This window comes from Zonotrichia albicollis, chromosome 11 (genome assembly GCF_047830755.1).
Source record: "Zonotrichia albicollis isolate bZonAlb1 chromosome 11, bZonAlb1.hap1, whole genome shotgun sequence".
Taxonomy (NCBI): Eukaryota; Metazoa; Chordata; class Aves; order Passeriformes; family Passerellidae; genus Zonotrichia; species Zonotrichia albicollis.
The window spans coordinates 3,127,597-3,147,565 of NC_133829.1; the positions used below are offsets into that span (position 1 = coordinate 3,127,597).

The 19,969-nt window shown below is 42.2% G+C and overlaps 2 protein-coding genes across 8 annotated transcripts in view; both read left to right on the forward strand.

The window, feature by feature from the left end:
- Positions 1 to 67: 67 nt before the first annotated feature.
- LINS1 (lines homolog 1) lies at positions 68 to 11,382 on the forward strand. Of its 5 annotated transcripts, none has more exons than XM_074549176.1 (8): positions 68 to 207; positions 2,503 to 2,627; positions 3,967 to 4,501; positions 4,588 to 4,677; positions 5,553 to 5,694; positions 6,197 to 6,787; positions 9,079 to 9,247; positions 10,220 to 11,382. In XM_074549176.1, exons 3-8 carry the CDS (start codon positions 4,097 to 4,099, stop codon positions 11,097 to 11,099), a joined length of 2,277 nt encoding a protein of 758 aa, XP_074405277.1. In that variant the 5' UTR covers positions 68 to 207; positions 2,503 to 2,627; positions 3,967 to 4,096; the 3' UTR covers positions 11,100 to 11,382. The 5 variants fall into 5 exon arrangements, with proteins under 5 accessions (XP_074405277.1, XP_074405281.1, XP_074405280.1 ...); XM_074549178.1 differs by lacking the exon at positions 68 to 207 and adding an exon at positions 250 to 352; XM_074549177.1 differs by lacking the exon at positions 68 to 207 and adding an exon at positions 525 to 926.
- The window catches only part of CERS3 (ceramide synthase 3), a 42,650-nt gene continuing 33,865 nt past the window's right edge, over positions 11,185 to 19,969 (forward strand). For 2 of the 3 annotated variants that reach the window (XM_026791241.2, XM_074549181.1), the window contains exons 1-2: positions 11,185 to 11,302; positions 11,988 to 13,902. In XM_026791241.2, the coding sequence (XP_026647042.1) occupies positions 13,898 to 13,902 (5 nt within the window). In that variant the 5' untranslated portion in view covers positions 11,185 to 11,302; positions 11,988 to 13,897. Of the gene's footprint in view, positions 11,303 to 11,987; positions 13,903 to 18,227; positions 19,798 to 19,969 lie in introns of those variants that run through there. The other variant, XM_026791242.2, reaches the window with a different exon arrangement.

Sequence of the window (19,969 nt, forward strand, 5' to 3'; positions counted from 1 at the left end):
GCCGGGCTGACGGCGGGCCCGCCCCCGCCCGCGCGCCGCCGCCGCGTCCCATTGGCCGCCGGGCTGACGCGGCCCCGCCCTGCGGCTCCGCCCCGCTGCCGTAAAGCCGCGGAGGAGTGGGGGGGTGGCTTTGCGACAAGGGCCGGCGGCGGCGGTTCCGGCGCTGTGACGGAGCGGAGTTTGGGCCTCGCGGTCCGCCGGGGGCGGGTGAGTGGCGCGAGTTGCCTGGCAGCGGCCGCCGGGCAGCGGGGCGGGGACGGGCCCGGGCGCTCCGCGGCTCGGGGTGACTAAGCGGGGCCGCGGGTGTGCGGACCGGAGGGGCGAGAGGCGCGGCCTGGAGCGAAAGAGGCGGGTCCGCATCGGGAGGGGCGGGGCTGATGCTTTATGGGCGTGGCTTGATTGTACGGGGGCGGGGCCTTGGGGAGCGATGCGGTGGCGGGAGGGGCTGAGGGACGAAACGGGCTCAGGCGCTGAGGGGGAGCCCGGGGGGGGCTGAGGGGGAAGCGGGCGGGTGAAGGAAGGGTCGCCGCGTGGTTGGGGGGGCCGGGGGTCTCTGCGCTGTGCGGATGCCGAGCTGGTGGCTGGGCGGGAGGCCTCGGCCGCCCTCAGCCCGGCAGGCCGGGGCTCTGGAGGAGCGGTGGCTCCGTGCTCGCTCTGTCACCCCGAGTGTCGCGGTTCTGATGAACTCCCAGCGCTGCCAGGGCCGGTGAGGGGGGTCCGGGTCCTGCCGGCGGGGACTGAGGGCGCCCGGCAGAGCTGCAGCCAAAGCGCCCGGCGTGCTGAGGTGACACAGTGAACAGGGATTGCGCTGCTCAGCTTGTTTGCAAAGTCTGGAAGGAAATGACACGAATTTAGAGGCGTTTACAGTATTTCAGCACTGAGCAGAAGCTTATTTATTGCGAGATGAGCCTACGAAATCATTGCGGGTACAAGGAGTCCAAAGTGTATTTTATTCCTTAAATGCTATGATTATAAACAGATCCAGAGGCTTCAGATTCGTACCCAAAAGTCATGGGCTCAGGTTTCATTTAGCTTTATCAGATACAATTTTATAATGACACTAGGATGGGGTTTTGGATAGTTTTTTCTAGAATAAAGGGCCTTTAAGGTCATCTCGTTCCATCCCCTGCCATGGCAGGGACACCTTGCACTGTCCCGGGTTACTTCCAGCCCTGTCCAGCCTGGCCTTGGGCACTGCCAGGATCAGCCCCAGCTGCTCTGGGCACCTGTGCCAGGGCCTGCCCACCCTTACAGGGAACAATTCCTGACTAATTTGACTGAACTAACATTGTCGATAGCACATTTTCCTTTTTTTTTTTTTCTTTTACTAACACAAATGGTTTATATTGACACACAATAACTCAGAGATATAAGTGAAGAGGCATAAGTTTCTTCCCTCATTCTGTTTGCAGCTCCACTTGACTTTGGTTTTGATTTTAAAGCATTATTAATGATGAAAGTAACATACAAACCCCCTTTTTTTGTTTGTTTCTTATGTTCTGGGTAGTTTTCCTTTCTGTCTTTTATGTGATCAGTCTCTATATCAGGTTTTTAGAACTGTTCCTCTTTATGCGGGAGTCTGGCTCTGTGAGGCGTTGCCTTAATTGGTTTTTAGATGCTGTCGTGAGTAGCTCAGATAAATAATACAAATAAGGGTTGGAGTTTGTCACTGCTTTTCTTTGCTCTTCAGCTTTGAGCTTTTCACTCTCGTGCTGTGTCTGAAACAAATTTAGTCCTTGTCTGATATTTTCTCCCTCTTTGAAGTAAATGCCTTCAAAATAAGCCCCCTCACTTTTCATTTCCTTCAATGGCTCACGTTTGTGCGCTGTTGTCATGTGTGAGTGAGGCATATCTTAGAGATGCCTTTGTAAAGTTTGCAGATTAATGGTGGGACACAAATGTGTTCTGGGAGGATGCAGGAAGGCACAGCCTGCACCGTGTGGTGGAGGTGGAATCCCACAGTGGAGTGTCCTAGAAAAGTTCTGACTCCCTTCTGCCTTAACCACCCTGCTGAATTGTGTGAATTTGTGCATGAGATCTCTTCATCCACCGCGTGAGGTGATAATTCCAGCTGATCTCCAAAACAGGAGTAAATGTGCTAAGATGATTTGACTTTATTAAGTATTCATTTAGGAAGAAATCAAGCTCAAGGATGGGAACAATAGCTATATAAAATATTCAGAGTGATTTCTGGAGGAATTTTGTGAGGTTTCAGGTCATAAATTTCCACCTCAAGTAGAATTCTGAAAAGATTCTGCAAATGAAGAGGGAATTTATTGCCTGAAATACCAGATTTATTCTTAACATCCAGCAAAATGTGGAGTATGGGAAAGGATGGGGGAAGGGTTCTTGCTTTTATCAGGTGAGGAACATGCTGTAACATTTTGGAGTTTCCAGGTCAGCCCTTGCTGAATGTGTCTTTAAAAATATCACACCAGAGGGAATTGTAGATTACTCCTGCAGGCATCTTCACGCTCTCACATTTTAGTTTCTTTTCTGAAGGAAATGCTTCCTGATGGTGGGAGAAGTGATGAGTCAGGATGGCACATCTTGGGCTACCTCTGATCCTTTGTGCCTTTGGGAAGCCATTTTGTCAATCCAGGCTTCAGTTGCAAGGAAAAAATCAGGTTTGTAAAAATGAAGGTGTAATTTCCAATGTTTGATGTTACTTTTAAAACTTGTCAAGATTATAAGCTAGAACAGAAATGCCTCATATACTGACTTTTACAATTTCATTCTTTTCTAATATTCTGCTAAAAAGAACTAGTAATTTAAAATATTTGATCTGATGACAAATGCAGGTAAAACTTAGAATTTCTTGCTGGTTGGAAGACTGAACTGTTTTCTTCTTTTGGTAAGAAAGAGGAATTGCAGTACTTAAGTAAAAGCCAACTACAGGTGGATGGCTGCAGGAATTCTGCCTGCAATTCTACCTGGTTGATTATGCCAGACTTAGAGATGGGGATCAAAAAAGTATGCAAAGTATGAAAAAAGTATGAAAATTCCTATAATCAACTTTAGTTCCACTCCTAACTTCACCATAGATAAAGGTAATGAGTTTGTTGATTTTAATTAAAAGAGCATGTTAAAACTGCTCTAAGAAGGTAAATATTACAAATGAGCATCACTCTGAATGTAGGTGAAAAAGAAACCCTGATATCTTTAAGGGTTTGTTGTTGATTTTTTTTTTTTCCTGAGAAGATGGGGTATTTGTTTGGCCATTTACATACTACCCAGAAAATTGTGAGGGCTCAGGTGCTCACACTTGATGCAGAGATTTGAATTCTTAGTAACTCTTCATTTTAAGCTGTAGCAAATCTTCCAGTGCTGTAATTGAAGGATGTCTTCCATTGACAGGGGGATAAAGACAATTTTTTTACCTTTCCTGAATATGTTTAAATGTTTTATTGGCTCTTAATAAATTTTGCGCTCTGTTTTTAAATTATTCTTTAATTTTCAGCTTCTTTGTGGGTGTGCCCTGGAGGTCAGCCCACCTTGAGCCTGTGTGCAGCAGAAGTCAGGACTTGTCCTCCCTTTGGCTTCCATTTTTTTGAGAGCTGTTTTCAGTTCCAGCCTCAGTGGAGCAATGAACATTGCCAGCTCAGAGGAAAATTTGCAGCTGAAATTTGATGCCTGTTTTTGAAGGCATCTGTCACAAAACAGTTTAGGTTCTAGCAGTTTTAGCAATGTAGTCCAAGTTCTCATATCTTTGAAGTAGCCCCTAATAACAATCATCTTTGGGTTTGTTAATTCCAGCAAATGAACTTTGGTCATATAATACTGGAGCTGTGAACTTCTTCCCAGCATGGGAATTCTTCATTTTAATGTCTCACTGAGACAGTTTTGTGCAGCTGAATTTGCATTTTCAAAACAAGTTTAATAATGGTAGCATTAACTCTGAAAATTTGTTGTTCCTTTATATTTTGCAGTTGCTTGCAAAGTAACAGCAGAATGTTTTATTTATAGGTGACTTAGAAGAGAAATGCCCAGTGGTGCTCCTATTTTTGTGACTGGATTAAAGTGACCTGGAAGCTGATTTGCTGTGAGCAATCAGTGAAGCCACACAGGATTTTGTGGAATATTGCATGATCTCATCATGAAGATCTCTCTCCTGCAGCAGATGTATAAGGATGTCCTGGCAGGCATCCCCCTAGCAAGGGAAAGCCGTCATTATTCCTCTTTAATGAATCTGTGTGTTGAGCAGCCACCAGGAGGAGATGGATCCTGTCACCAGCAGCATCTGCCACCGACTGCTGGTGGCACTGGGAGCCATCAGGACTCTGATATGTCAGATGTTGTCCCTGCCACAGATGATTTATCCAGGAGCTTTGCAAACATGAGCTCCTCGTTCTGCCCCCGGGAGGTGACGCTGCTCCAGCTCACCCTGATCAAAATGATGGTGGCCAAAGCAGAGTCCCAGGAGATTGAGCTCCACACGAGACAGAAGTACTGTGAAATCTTTGTTCTTCTTCTGAAGGAGGCAAAAATTGACTCAAAATTGGTAAATCCTGAAAGATTTCTTTCGGCAAGGAGGAAAATAAATAGGGGTATGCCTTAGAGATTTTTACCTTTTTTACCTGTCTCCAGATTCACCTGCTGGGTTCTGATGATCGGCTGTTATCTCACATGGCCTCACAAAGTTTGGCATCTCTTGTGTATTTCCAGCTGAAGGAAGAGGTGAGTGTGGCATCACTTCACAGCTCAAAAAATGGCTTGGTGAACCTGTGCCTGCACATTGTTCCATTTCACTCTACAGCCAAGTTTTTCTAGTGTTTGTATTTTCTGAGAAACTTTGTCAACAGTGTTGGAGGAAGCCTGGAGTATAGAAGGCCAGGAGATCTGGTGTGTAACAGAGACATAGTGTCTTTTATATATAAAAAAATCTATAAAAATCTGGAATTTTATGGAACTCATTTAAGGTAAAATGGGTGTAGATGACAAGAATCTCTTTAAGGTTGCAATACAGTTATTAAAAAAGCCATGATCTAGGCTATCAGTATTTTACAGTTCCTTGGTATCTGTTGGGTGATGCAGTAGATAAAACTAAATAACAGCCTCTTGGAAGTTAATAAAATGCCTTGGTGTATGCTCTTGCTTGAATAACCCAATTACTTGAGTTTTTTTTTCTTTAATTTGCTGTATATTTAGTGAATATGTATTGCAGTCTCCATAGTAGCATCCTGAGCACAGATTTATTTCATAATTATGTTTGTAATATTTCTCGCCAAGTTGTCTGGGAATTATGAGTTCAGATCTGGTCTGTCTACAGAATTATCTGATTTTGGGTAGGTCACATGACATTAGGAGGTTTGGTTTTCCCTTTTTGGAACATACAGATAATTTCTATTGCATGCATATGTTGCTTCATGTTTATAATTAAAGACCTAATTAATGGCCCAGGACAGACTACCCAGTTGTTTCTACCTGTGTTTTGTCTGTGCCTACATTTCAACCTTTTTAATATAAAATTTGAAATCATTGTACTATGATTTCATGTCATTTGCATAACAGCTGACAGCATCCGTGACTGGGTTTGGCATTGTTTTCCGCAGGACGCTGTGAACGTGCCGTGGCTGAGCTTCAGCCTGGCGGCGCTGCCGGGGTTCCCGGGGGTTGCGGGGCTGCCCGGCTGCCTGTGGGCCCTGGCGGCGATTCTCAAGGAGACGCGGAAGGACGCGCCCGCAGCCCGAGCAGGTACCGGCGGTGCCGCCAGGAGGAGCCGCTCACCCGGCGTTCCTCGGCAATGGTTCGGCTCCAGGACACCCCTGCCCTCCCTTATACGGGGGGTGACAAAGTGCTGTTCCAATGTAGTGCTTTGAACATATTGATATTCTGAAAGTAGTCACAACACCGATTAATGTGGTAGTGTGCTGTTAAGTTTCTTGTGTGAAGGAGAAGGGAAGGGAGTGATTGACTGGACAGGGAGGAAACAACTTTCACTTATAAGGGAAACCAGGGGAGGAGCAATCACATATCGGCAACTATGAATAGCGGTTGCTATAGCAACTTAGCTGACAGGCTAGCAGTGGCGGGAAAGAAGGGGGAACGAAACCATTTTACACATAATAGGGGAGAACAATACATAAATTGGGGGAATAACACAAGAAACTTAACAGCACACTACCACAGATTAATTTCTTATTTACTGACTTATGTGTAACACTTCAGGTCAATCACGTGCCTCTTGTTGCCGTAGGTGCTTTGAAGAAGCTGTTGGCTCCTCTTGATGCAGTGCTTGAAGGGTTTTATAATGCCATCCTGCTCCATCATTTTGACAGTCACCACTACACTTCACCTTATTCTGAAGCTACAAACAATCTGATCAGTTTTATAGATCTGCTTGAAGCACTTTTGGTTTCCAGAGTTGAACTGGAAATACCATTCCGGTGCCAGAGAATTTTATTTTTGAAAGTTTCTTATATCCTCAATGTTATTAGCTCATCGATTCCTTATGTAATCAAGAAGAAATTCATTTTGCTCCTTAAAAAATGTGTCCTTTGCAAGTCTAGAGAAGATGCTAAAGGTGGATCCCTGTTCTTACAAAGCCCATCTTGGTGTGAGGATATGCTTGCACTGAGTAATGTTGTTCTGCAGGTTGTGAATTTGACTTGGCTTAATCAGATCCCACTCAGTGGGAAGTCCAGCTACTTTGGAAGCAGTGAAACTGTTCCTGGCCATGATTCTCAAGGTGCTTCTGACCAAACTGCTCTCAGAGCCTTAAGTCTGGTTGTGCTTAAAGCACTGGAATTCAAGATTCACAACTCTGCAACAGAAGCAGAAATCAAAGGTAACAGTCCATTTAAATTCTGTTCATTAAGCAGCAAGAGTTTGAGCTTTTAGATTTTGTAGTCACAGCTCATTAAGACTGTAAATAGATTTCAGCTGAATTAGTGGTGGTGGGAGGGAGGAAGGAGAAGACCCACCCAAGAAACTGCTGTTGCTGTGTCCTGCCTAATTAGTTGTCTCCTTGCATTTTATCAAATCCTTGGCCCTGCAATATGTTGGGCTTGAAACAGCTGCATTTGGGATTGAAATTTTTACCTGTTACAACCATTAAGCCAGCTTGAGAACACCAGGCTCTTCTTCAGCTGGACAAGAAGAGTCCCTAGCACAAGCATCTGCTCAGTTCAGGGTGGGGAACTGAAAGGAGCTGCAGGTAACACTCTTCTCTTTTCTAAGGTGGAGGTAGAGCTTTAAGCACCATTATGTATTTATTTCACTGAAGGTACAAGGCATTACTGTCAGCCAAGTAATGCCATGAGGCAAAGCCAGCTGGGGTATAGACAGGTAAATAAAAACAATGAAGCTCCAAAGTAAGGCACAGGGAAATTGGGGGACACAGAATCACAGAATGGCTTGGGTTAGAAGGGGCTTTAAAGATCATCCAGTTCCAAGCCCTGCATGGGCAGGGACACTTTGCATTATCCCAGGGTGCTCCAGGCCCTGTCCAACCTGGCCTGGACACTTCAGGAATGGGGCAGCCACAGCTTCTCTGGGCTCTGTGCCAGGGCCTCACCAGCCTCTCAGAAGAATTTCTTCCTCATATCCAATCTAACCCTGCCCTCTGGCAGTGGGAAGCCATTCCCCCTTGTCCTCTCCTTCCAGGCCCTTGTCCCAAGTCCCTCTCCAGCTCTTTTGGAGCACCTTTAGGCCCTGGAAGGGACTCTGAGGTCTCCCTGGAGCCTTCTATTCTCCAGGTGAGCACCCCCATCTCTCCCAGCCTGGCCCAGAGCATCTCTGTGGCCTCCTCTGGACTGGCTCCAGCAGCTCCACATCCTCCCCATGTAAATGGTTGTGTTGTTTTTCAGCCTGGCTGACCCATCTGGCCCTTCCAGTTAGCAGGTGTGAGCATTCCTGCCCTGCTGGCTGAGTGAGGGGCTGGGCAGGAGAAGGGCAGAGCTGCTCCAGTGCCAGGGCTGGGCTGGCACAATCATCTATTTACTGATGATGTGGCCAAAAGTAATTTCTGCTTCTTTTTAAACAAGGGTGAAATTTTACAGCACTTTACTAAAATGCCTCAATGTATTTAGAAGGTCTAGACATAAATATTTTACTTTTTATATTTCTATACTAGGTAGCAAGCCTAAAATCAATTTTAATTCATCCATGTGAAAGAGTTACAGCTTCCATAAGACAGCTTGTGAAACTTTTTCCAGATTTTTGGAAGATGTTATATTTGTGATGTCAGTTGCATTCTTAAAGATTTTTAGGTATTTGTAAAGAATATTTGTGATCCACCTTCTGAAAAAATGTATGGAGACTGAGACTGTGTAACAGCAAGTGAAAAGAAAAAATGTAGGCTATATCCATTTTAGATATCTCTGTGAAAATTCTTTCTCATTCTCCTTTCTTTTCCAGATTCATGACATAAAAATGAGTTTTTTAATTAGATTCAAACACCCCAACTGTCAAGAGGAATTTCAATCTGAAAAGAATGGTACTTCCTTATTTTAGTGAAATTACAGGAAGTGTTTAAAACAAGCACCTAAATGCTTTAATATGCTAATTTCCCTTCCGGGAAGCTGCTTGATCTTCTCATTAACATGGATTAAAGTGGCTTAACTTTAATTAATTTCAATTTTGAGAATCATTTCCAGGTTTATAGGGAAGAGTTTCAGTCTGAAGAGTATCTATTAATAACAAAGATAATTTGATGTTCCTATTATATGCTGGGAGGAAAAACAAATCCTAAAGTCAAATATTAAGAAAAATCACGTAGTGGTGCAGTAACTAAAATTGATTTCAATGTTGCAGGAAAATTTTCTGTTTTCTAAACATTGAGTGTGTGCTATGTAACATCAAAAACTGCTCTGTAGTATCTCATTAGTATTGAAAGTGTAAGTTTTTTGACTTAAGGGAAAGAGTCTCTGTCTAATGAATACAAAGTGATTTTTATGAGTAAGCTACTGCGCTAAAACACCAAGAACTAATCTATAAAATTTGATGCTGTGATAAATCAGTTGAGCTAAGGAGAGAACTGCATTCATAAACTGTTATGCACTGTTAATTTAAAAAATAGTGTGTGTTGTTTGGCAATAAAAATGTATAGCAAAGTTGATGATTAATTTTGTTTTCCAGGAGACTTTGAGAGCTCCATGTGCCAGGTGCTGATGTTCTGGAGGAGTCATGGGAAGCCTTCCCCAGCTGGGCATCACTGTGAATGGCTCTCCTTGGTTTTCATGGAGCAGGATGATGACATGTGGGAAGCTGCTAAAGCTTTATTGCTCATCTATTTAAAACTTGATAGGTCAGTGTATCTTTTTATTTCTGACAGAGCTGTGAAGAATTGTACTTCAGTGAGGTTACTGGGACATTCCCATTGGTTGCTTTTGTTGGAAGGAAAATTAATTTTTAATAATTTAACCCCCCCCTGCCCCCCAAACCTCAGGATGATGTAATAATGTGTGGTGTAAGAGCTGATAATTTAAGTATTTTTTGGATGGAGATAGGAGTTGTGCAAGTTTCCTACTAAATAATTTATCATATCCTGTAATTCAGGATAATTGACTTCATGTCTAAAATAGTGGTTACAGATAAAAAGCAAGATTGCTTCCTTACAACACTGAAGGTTTGACAAGAATGGGATATTAGAATTAAACTTCAATAATTCAGGTACTTCTGGCTGAGTTTATAAGGATTGGCCCTATGGGAATTCCAGCTACTTGATAAAAATGGTTCTTGCTAACAACTGAGAACTGTTCTTCATGATTTGTCCTGGATGTACAATGCTTCATTGTTGTTTAAATTACCATACAAGATATTATGCTGATTTATACAAGGCTCCCAAGCTTCAGGTGGGAAGATAATGCAAGTAATACCTTAGACACACACAATTCTTAGACTCTTAACTACAAGTAGGCTCCTCTTCCAGTGTGTGTAACATTCTGAAAGTTAGCCTGAATTCAGATTAACAAAAATATTCAAATAAGATTTTCATATTTATATTAAAGTACAGTTGATGTGTTGTAAGTACCTTTGTTTACTGCAGAAGGTTTCCTAAGGAATGCTCTTCCTGCTTTAAATGCTTTGGCTTCCTGAGCTGTCCCATCTCCTGGTCCCAGCTGCCTTCATTCTTTCTCACTCTGATACAAAAAACTTCTCTATTTGTTCTTAATTTTCACAAAATTAAAGAAAATAGCAAGAATTCATCTGGATATTGCTGCTTTAAAAAAAAAAAATTGTAAACTTCCACTAAATTATTTCCTGGTTTACTTTTCAGGTTCCGGCGTGGTGTTGCTGATAACCTAAGCCCCAAAGAGGAGGAATCCTGGCAGTTCCTTGTGCATGCAGGTGGATATAACCCACACTGTATCTTTTTATTTTTTCTGGAAAAGATTGCATTTGATTCCACAGTACTTCTAGATTTTCTGATTTCATCAGAAACTTGCTTTCTGGAGTACTTGGTCAGGTACTTGAAGCTCCTTGGGAAGGAGTGGCCTCGCTTTGTGGAGGTCTGTGACCATTTCGATTCCAGGCACGGCGCTTTGCACGCAGTTTGTTCTGCCAGGCAGAGCTGCGTGGCTGGGCCGAGTTTGCAGAGTGCTGTTTGTGCAGCAGAGCCACGGAGTGCCAGGGCTTGGGCTCCTCACAACTGCCCGGTGTTTACAGCACGGCAGGGTGATAATGGGGCTGCAGAGCGGAGCCGGTCTGACTCACTGACCCGCACTGATAGCGCGTCCCTGCTCGCTCCTCTTCAAAGCCTGGTTAATTATGACAGCTCAGAGGACTCGGAGGTGGAATCAGATGGAAAAGAGTGTTTGGTAAACACAAAGCAATTGCCTTCAAACAATGAGGGTGAGGTGAGGAGGAGGCAAGCAGGTTGCAGCTGCAGAGATGATGACCGGAATTCACGCACCTCTGAAGTGTCGCCTCCGAAACTGAAGGGATCTCCTGCCTCATCCTGTTGGACTCGTATGGCGTCTCCAGATAACATTGCTCCCCTCAGAGTAATGCTTTACAAATCAACAAAGTGTCTGGAAGAGCTGCAGGAGGCTATTTCTAGGTTGCAGAGAAGAAATCTTTTCCCATATAATCCATCTGCATTGTTGAAACTGCTGAGCCAGGTTGAGAAGATGAATAAATCCATGAATCCACAATAATCCAAAGTGTTCTTGTGGGTTTTTTTAAACAAGTTCACCAGGGAATATTTCCATGAGATTAATGACTTGTTGCCTCATGCCTCTTGCACCAGTCAGTGCATTTAACCTCAGGCAGGGTGAACATGGATTTGGTTGGAACCCTAAAATCTGGGATTGCATCCAGTGATATGATCCATGACCTGAGGGGCCTAAGCTCATTCATGGTGTGTATGTCAATGTACAGTAAATAAGGATTAGTTGTTGGATATTCAACTTTTTGTAATAAATAACTCATGTGAAAGCATTTCAAAAATATATGCTAAAGTATTGTCAATTATACTCAATGCCATTCTATTTTTAGTTCATTGCCAGATTAGTAGTGGTTCATGGACTCAGGGCAAAGTTAATGCAACACTTGACTGCTTAGAAGTTGGGCTAAATAAAATAATCTAGCTGGGGACAGTTTACTGTTCATCCTGTGTGTTCTGCATTGGTGCATTGCTCAAAGTGGACCTTCAGATGTCTATATCCCTTTAATTAAAAGAAAAAGGAGATGTGAAATTAAAGCATATATTGTCTATGGAAAATTTTAGTTGAGCATTATAACTTTAACTAAGCTTAGGTGATGCAGAAGTGACATTCCAACAGATTTTTTTGCATCCATCATGCATTTCCTATAAATATAGTATGTATATTTAATAAATCAGAGAATTAGAAAATAAGTGACTCCAGTGCAGTGAGGATATTGAAGATGTTAAATTGTTATACTTATATCTTTTATTAGATGTAATTTGAATAACCAGAAGAGTGAGTGTCTGAGAGTTTGCCTGGGGGAGCGAGTTCAGAGCAGGATCCAAGGCAGTTGCACTTAGCAGGAAAGCACCTGATGCTGCTTCATTTACCCTGCAGCTTGTAATGATCTGCCAGGGGTTAGGCACTGGGAAAGTACTGACAGCAGGAGCACTGGGGAAACCTCAGACCTCTTCAGAGCTGTGGGAAGCAGCTTTCCTCTCAGGATCTGCTCTTGAAGGTAAGTGCTCTGTTCTGACTGAGAACAAGTGCTCTTTTCCCTTTGAATACAAATTTAGTGTTAAATTATAACAGATGCTGAGATGAGCTGAGCAGTCTCTGGAGAAGGTTGCTGACCTTCAAATCTGTGGCCATCTTCTAGATTAGTCTTTAGCCCTGACCATCAATGCAACTGGGAGGGGAAGAAAACTGGATGTATTTCATGGGATCCTTGAGCTGGCAGTTCCAGTGCCCCTGGAATGGTATGAGTGCACAGACAGAGAGGTTTGGACCTGTCTTACCCCTCCAGGGTGACAGCAGTATTTCAGGTAGGAAGGAGTGATCCTCTTCACTGGCATGAAGGAGATCTGAATATTCTGGGTGTTTGCTGTACCGTGGTTTCTTCCTGAGACCAAGACAGCTGTTGTGCAGAGGGGTGGGTGGGAAGGTCAAGGAATGGAAACCTTTCCATTCAAGCCTGCAGTTGCTGTAGCTGAGAGCTAACCCGGAGTTGTCCAGGGCAGCAGCGTGCCTGGCCTCTCTTTGTTTGAGCCCAGTTGTGCTGTGGCTGCTGAGTTGCTCATTTCTGTCAGGACTAAAATCCCTCTGGGCGTGTTCAGAGCTGCAGCTCCAGACAACTTGGGAACTTTTTCAGTTCAAACACAGGAAGTGCCATGGGCAAGGTGGTTGAGCAAGAGTTTCTCAAGTTCACAATTTTCACAAGTAGGTAGGTGCATATACTTCAGTGAAATCCTTTCCACTATCCTCACTCCTTTTCTAATCTAGACTTTGCTGACTAGTTTATTTTAATTGGGTAATTCTGTTGTTTACACTGAACATAAGATTCAGTGTAAAAGATTGTTCAGCATTTCTTGATCTACACTTTGCCAGTTGGAAGTATCTAAATTGCAGCAATATCTCTGACACTGATATGATAAGCTGAGTGGGAAAGGTAGAGTGGTGTATGATAATTTTGGATAAATCCTAGGCTTATTTGTCAGTGATTACTACAACTGTATAGGGTTTTATAAAGAGTTTAGACATGTCAGGACAGTGTGTAGAATGTAGCAAGAAATGTAGGTGTCCATAACCTGATTTTTTTAAATACAGCAAATCCAGTTGCAGTCCAATTGTATTTAATTCTTACAGGCTTGAGGCTGATTGTGTGCCCACCTGATTATTAGAAGTATTAGAAGTTATGTTTCCCTTCTCAGAAAGCCACTGTTTTAATTTTTAGAATGTTTTAGTTGTAAAAGTGGGTGAACATAGTTTGTATCTGACAACTAGATACCTTAATGTGTTGATATTTTACCATGTATGAGCTGGGATGGAGTTAAATTGAGGAGTTGGGGGTTTTTTATTGCACACAAATTGAGGGTGAACCATGAAGGCGGATTGGACTTCTTTGGCTGTACTGAGAAAACCAACCACAAAAAAAGTACCTTGCTAAAGAATTTGTGTTTTAATCAATTGGTGGGTGTAGAAAGTGGTTTGGTTAGGTTTTGGTTGGGTTTTTTCAATGATATAAATTTTTAGGCACAGCTGTTATTTCATGTCCTAGAACAAATTAATTCAGCTGCAGAACCTGTTACCAGTGTTAAGTTAGAGCTTGGGAATTGGGTCAGTGTGCCTTACCTTTGGGTATTGATAGCTGTCAACTTTTCTTGTATTATTTCAAAGCCAGACAGAACAATCAGATGACCTGTGTGGACACAGTTTTCTCTCTCAGGACTCCTGAAATGTTCACAGTTTGCCATTAATGCAGTTTGGTGGAGTTTACCTTCAACATCAATAGAATCAGTTAAGCTTTAATGAGGTAAGCAGTTAGCACTAGAAGTTGCTTACAGGATGTGCTTTTTAAAAAGAGTATTTTTTAATTTAATGTTGGTAGAGCTTGATTGAAGCTATAACCGAATCCAGGTGGTTCCACAATTGTGGCTCTTCAAACTGGATTTTCTCCAATATTTTTATGGCTGCTTTTCATTCTGCTTTTAAGACTCGTCGTGCAGGTTTTAATCCTGTAGTACAAGAATAAAAACCAACCTTGGGAACCTCTACACCTGCAGTACCCTTGTAAAGCTGGGAATAGGGAGCCTTGGTTGTTCCCTGGTTTATCACTGTAGGAGAAGTTTGTTTGTACTTCTTCCAGAGTCAGTCTGGGATGGTTTCTGAAGTCAGTATCAGAGATTTATCACAGTGTCAGTAGGAGTGAATATATTGTGGTCATAACAATGTTACTTCAGCCTGTTTTCCTTTAGAGTTATCCTAATGAGTTTGTAAATTCTTGCTGTGTTTTCTTCAACCCTTGTGGGCTGCCTGGTTCCCTCTGAAGCCCTGGTGGAAGCCAGTGGTGTGTCAGAATGGATGGCAGCAGCTTTTTACTGTCTCTGCCCCCACAGCAGGCATGGACCTGGAGTTCATTGAGAAACATCTCAGGGATTTAAGCTTTTCTAAGTCATTATCTTCTTAACTGTTGTGTAAATGAGTTTATTGCTGATAACTGACAGAGATGTCCTTGAATGCACCAGCTGACTTGCTGCTGGCTTACATCATAAATGGAAGGAACAAAATATATTTTATGGTAAAAATTTTCATGGAGAATTACAATATCCTTAGTTATTTCTGATTCCTACTATCCCTGTACTGCAAAACATGAATTTTGCCAGTCAGCAGTGTCCTTTTAGGAGGGAGATTTGGAAAAAATGTGAATTGTTGGAAAAAATAGCACACACAACCTCAACAGTGCACACTGCTGAATGGTGGCTTCCTTAAAGTTTGTAGGGAAGGTTTGCAGGCCCATGTTCTGAAATTGTCAGGAATTGTAGCTGCTAATTGGAGTTGTCCAAGTATCTACCCCATCTCATCCTAGTTCTTGAGAGTTAAAAATTAATATTTTCTGTGGAACTTCTAAAATGTTCCAAATGCCCTTAGCATTTGATAAAGTAATAGCCACATATTAATACATGAATAGTAATTTGAAGTCTATTTTGCAAAGGAATGTATATTGATTAAGTAAAAAAAGACAAATGACAAAATCCTATGTCCATATTTCTTTCCTTGCTGGAAAGGAAAAAACTTTTTTCTCAAGTGTCCCCTTCCAGGTTTGTCAGATCTTGGAGTAACTTTGTCACTACAGATCTTTCATGGTTCCTTCATGCAGGGATTTAACTGAAACAGAAATTAATGCTTTCTGGGCATTTACCTCTAGTACTTGGCTTCCTTGATAATATTTAAATTCTTCAAGGAATTTGTGCCTTTCTGCTGACACCATTACAGCTACTGTGAAAGTTAGGCAAAGACACATTAAGCAGCAAATACCAAACTCAACCAAATTTTTAAAAAAGTTATGTCTTCAAGGGAGAATCCAGTACTTGGTCACCTTCAACAGAGCATTGGTTCTTTTAAAGGAGGATTTCTTCACCTCAGCTGAAATCACTAACCAGTGTCATGCCACTATTTTCTGTACAATTATTTACAATTATTTTCTGTAATTGTCACTTAGAGCTGATGCATAAGTGGGAATTGCTGAGTGTGCAGCATCCAAGGAATTGTCTTTGTTTCACCAAGCAAATGCTCACATTTTATGTTTTCTGTGGGTGAATAAAGATTGATGTTCCAGGAGTCTCCCAGCAACGTAATCAAACAATGTTGCAGCATTGTCTTACGTGCAAGTGTTACAAATTGTTGAGGTTTATTTTCACACTGTTGTTAAACCAGTGCTTCCAGCTTCAAGGATTAATTTTTTTTGAATCCTATGATATTCCTATGTTGTTGGAGATGGATTAAAAAAACTGAGTTGATTGGATTAATTGTTAAATCTCTTATTGCTGCATCCAGAAGATTGAGTGAATTCTTCTCCTAGATGTTCAGATAGTGGCAGCACAGGAGTGTTGGGTGAATTGGCAGTGCTGTAGGTGGAGAGGAAAACGTGACTTTTGCCTTTGCAAATGTACTGGAACAAACGTGCTGGCAGTTGCTTATATAGATTAGCAGTTATATTTGACTTTTCTGGTGTTTCTGGTTAACAGAAAAGGGACTTGGACAAGTTGATGCTAAATCAAGGGAAAGGAAAAAAAGCGCTCTCACCAAAATAATTTAAAGACCAAACAATTAGGATTTTGCATAAAGAATGTCACAACCAAACTGTGAGAAGATGAACTCTCCAGCAAATCCCATCCCTGTGCCCCTGCATAGGAGAGGATTCTTAATTCCTGTCCAGGAGGCTTATTGATACAGGGTGTGTTCAGTATTTAAATGGATACAGCCAGGGGTTGTAGGAGCATAATTGTGGTGTTCCTGGCCTTGCTGGTTGAGTGTGTGAGAGAAGCTGGTTGGAAGGCAGTGCCCCCCCAGGTAAGGTCTTTTCCTGGAGCCCTTTTTCCTAAGGCATCCAGAGCCTATGGCAGGGTGGATCAGCAGCAGAGGGAGTTCCTTCCCTGCACTGACTTTATCCTTCCATTATTGCTCCTGACATCCTCCTTTCACCCAAGTCATCTTCCTCCTTATTGCTAAAGCACAGATTCTCCAAGTAATGCGTTTTCTTTCTGGCTAAAATTCATCAAGTTCTAAAACAATAATTTCAGAATATTTAATTGATTTGAAGATTTCAGCCTGTGTGTTCAAATTTTCCTCATTTGTACCTGCAATGGCATTTGTGGATGATAAATATCTATTGCTTTAATGGTTGCATTCAAGATCAGGTATCTAGTCTTTATTTATGACAGATGGCATTACTAATTAATTACTAACGAGCCTCTCCTTAGTGAACCTTTCCCTGTAAGGATCTGGATGATGAATCAGGTCATACTAGGAGGAAACATCTTGAGGAAAAAGCTTTCTGAGAGATTTTTGAGACTTTTTCATTCCTTTTGTGTAAGGGAAGGCTGGCATATTAGAAGGTGTGAATTCCTGTGAAAAGAAGGATTTTGTCTTTTCAACTACAGATTACAAGGTTTTGAATTAGGATATTGTGACACATGACTTGGAATGATTAATTTTCAGGCTCCTGTTGATTCAGGCACAGAAAGTACAGGAATGTCAAGGCTTTTTAGTTTAATCTTGAAGGAATTCCTGATGGCAAGGAGATGGGTTTTGCTGGTGGCAAAGAGAGAATTCAGATATTAGATCAAATTGATTCTTACTTTTCCTCCATGTATACATATGGTTGAGATTTGTTTAACACTCTACCATTGAGAGAATCAAAAATGTTAGCAAAAATGATTAGGTACTAACAGACAGTATATCTAAAACATTTATTTTTGGCTCCCCACATTAATTCCAGGATTTATTTTTTTTTATATTAAGGGAAACAAAAGAAACCCTTTGGGGTTTTGGGGATTGTTTTGGTGTTGCTTCTCCTTCCCTGTTGTGTGTGGCAGGTGCCACCCCACACAACAGCTCTGATTTTAGGAGCTTAAGATTTAATAGTCTCAAAGATTTGCCAGGAGGGTTTTCTCCAGTGAGAAAGTTTACTAATACTATAAACTCTCTTATGTAACTGCTTGGAACCTCAGCTGAAAGCTCACACCCACTGTGTGGATTCACTGTAATTTATTACATTAATTCAGCTGACTGGAAAAGAGGGACATTTTGTGACATTTTCTGAAAGAAGTGAATTTTTCTTGCTTTGTTGTAATACTTTTTTTTACTGAGAACGTATACGTGATTCCCAGTGATATGTAAAATAATTGAGTCAAATACATGTCTCCATTATCTAGCTATATTTAGTTATATTATTATATTTAGTTATATTAAAATGTCCAGTGAATTAGTAGATATTGTGCTGCAAGTAAGAAACAGTAGCACTTAAACTTTAAAATTTCTATTTTCTCAGTGAGACGTGCAGACTAAGGGATTTTTTTGTTTGATTTTTTTTTTTTAGCATTCAAATTTAAGATTCCTGCAGGATAGGCCCTATAGAGGTGCAGGGATAATTGTAAGGTCAGTGGGCACTTTAATCAAGGGGGTATGATTAGCTTGTTACTTACCACAGAATATCTTTAATCTTGTAATAGTATCCTATATAGGTGGTGCCAGCCTAACAAATACTGCTCAAACAGGGTGTAAAAACATGTGTTCCTTTTTATTTTTGTAGCAGTCCCATGTTTGCTCCAGTCAAACAAACTTTTTTTTTTTTTTTTTTTGCAATTTATTGTAACACTGAAGAAATTGTGGTTTTAAGCATAAGAAAGATGTTGGTGCCAATTACCTCTTCCATTCCTGGCCCAGCATTGGTCAAGTGATGTATGAATCAGCTTGCTCTAGGCTTCCCTAATTGGCAGAGAGTTCCTAAATCTTCTGCTTGGTTCACAGCAGTGGTTCATTCAGATGTGGGAAAGTTTGGAGATCATTTAAAGCAGCAGCCAAGCCATAATCTTTGCTGAAATACCCTTTCATGTTTAATGTTTCTCTGGTGCATCAGGTTATTGAATAGTGCTCCCAGTTTCATGGAAGGACCAAAGACTTGTAATAGCTGCAAGATGGAATACCTAAAGAAATGCTGTCTGAGGAAACCCACGTTTTTCTCAGCAGAGGAAATAAATGAAGAGGTTCCAAATATTGCCTGGGTCCCATCTTCTTCCATGGCAGGCTTGGGGGTTCAGATGGGAGTTTCAGGATGCTCCAGAGGAGCTGTGGGAAGGAGGGCCTGCAGGAGGGAACCTCTCCACTGTTGTTCCCACAGAGCCTTCTGTGGTTTGAGAACTCTTGGAGCCCCAAAGCACTGATGGCTGGGGGCCTTACCAGTTGCTGCTCTGTTTCTTCATTCTTGTGCTCTCCCACAGCCATCTGCTCCTGCCTTCCTCCTGACAGAGAGAGGCCTGGCTGAGATGGAGCTTTGGCTCAGCTCTGGCAAGCCTGGTCCCATTTCCTGGGCTGCTGTTTGCTGACTGCAAGCAGGAAGAAAAGGCTAATAAAAGGTTCTTTGCTCCTGGCTTCTCTGCAAGGTTCTTTTCACCACATTAATGTGTCCACCAGAATGTCAATACTTCTGAAGGTTGTTGTTATTTGAAACTGGGGAGAGCTGCTGAGGAATGACTTTCAGCTTGATTCCTTAGTCATGGAATTAAAAAAGAAATTAAGCAGTCAGATAGGTTAAGTAAAACTGCCATGTTTCTATGGTTTCTCTAACCAAACACACATTCAGTGTGTGCTTTCTTCTGCTTAGGAATTTCAGAAATTCCATTTTTGGTTTTCTGAGGAGCTCTGGAACACTTGTTGTAGAACATTCAGTTGATTGAGGCTGGAAGTACTGCTGAGAGTGCTCAATAGGAGCAGAAACCTTTCTCTAACTTTATTCAAAACCCCCCACTTCATCTAAAAGCTGTCAGAGTGAAGTGATGTTTTTGGTGCTCCCTTTTCTGCACCCTCAGCAGGCTCAGCATCCTCCCGTGCGTGTGGGGAGCAATTTAGAGCCAGCCAAATTCTCATCGTGCAACAGAGGCCACGTGACTTCAAACATTTCTTCATCTGCTGTGTTGAAAGGAGCAGGGAAGGCAGTGGCACTGCTGCTGCTGCCGAGTTTCACGGGGTGATGTGGATGACATCAGGATTGCCTTCAGTCAGAAATCTTGAAGTGCAGCTTTGCTGGGTGGGTCTCAGAAGAATTTGAAAGGGTTCTGGAGATAGGGCGTGTTTACCTCGGTCAGAGTAGTGAGTGTGATGCCTCTTCCCTGCTAACGTGCTTATAGTCTCTGACTGCAACATCAGGAAGGTAAGAGTTCCTTTTCCTGCCCTTTTTTCCTGGCCTGGTACATTTTGTTGGGGTTTTTCCCCCTCTCCTCACATCACCCTGTGTTCTGAATTGTCAGCATGTGCTTAGTCTCTAAGATTGTTTAATAAGGGAAGAGTAGAGTAACTCCCATGAGTAGTCTTCAGATAAAGAA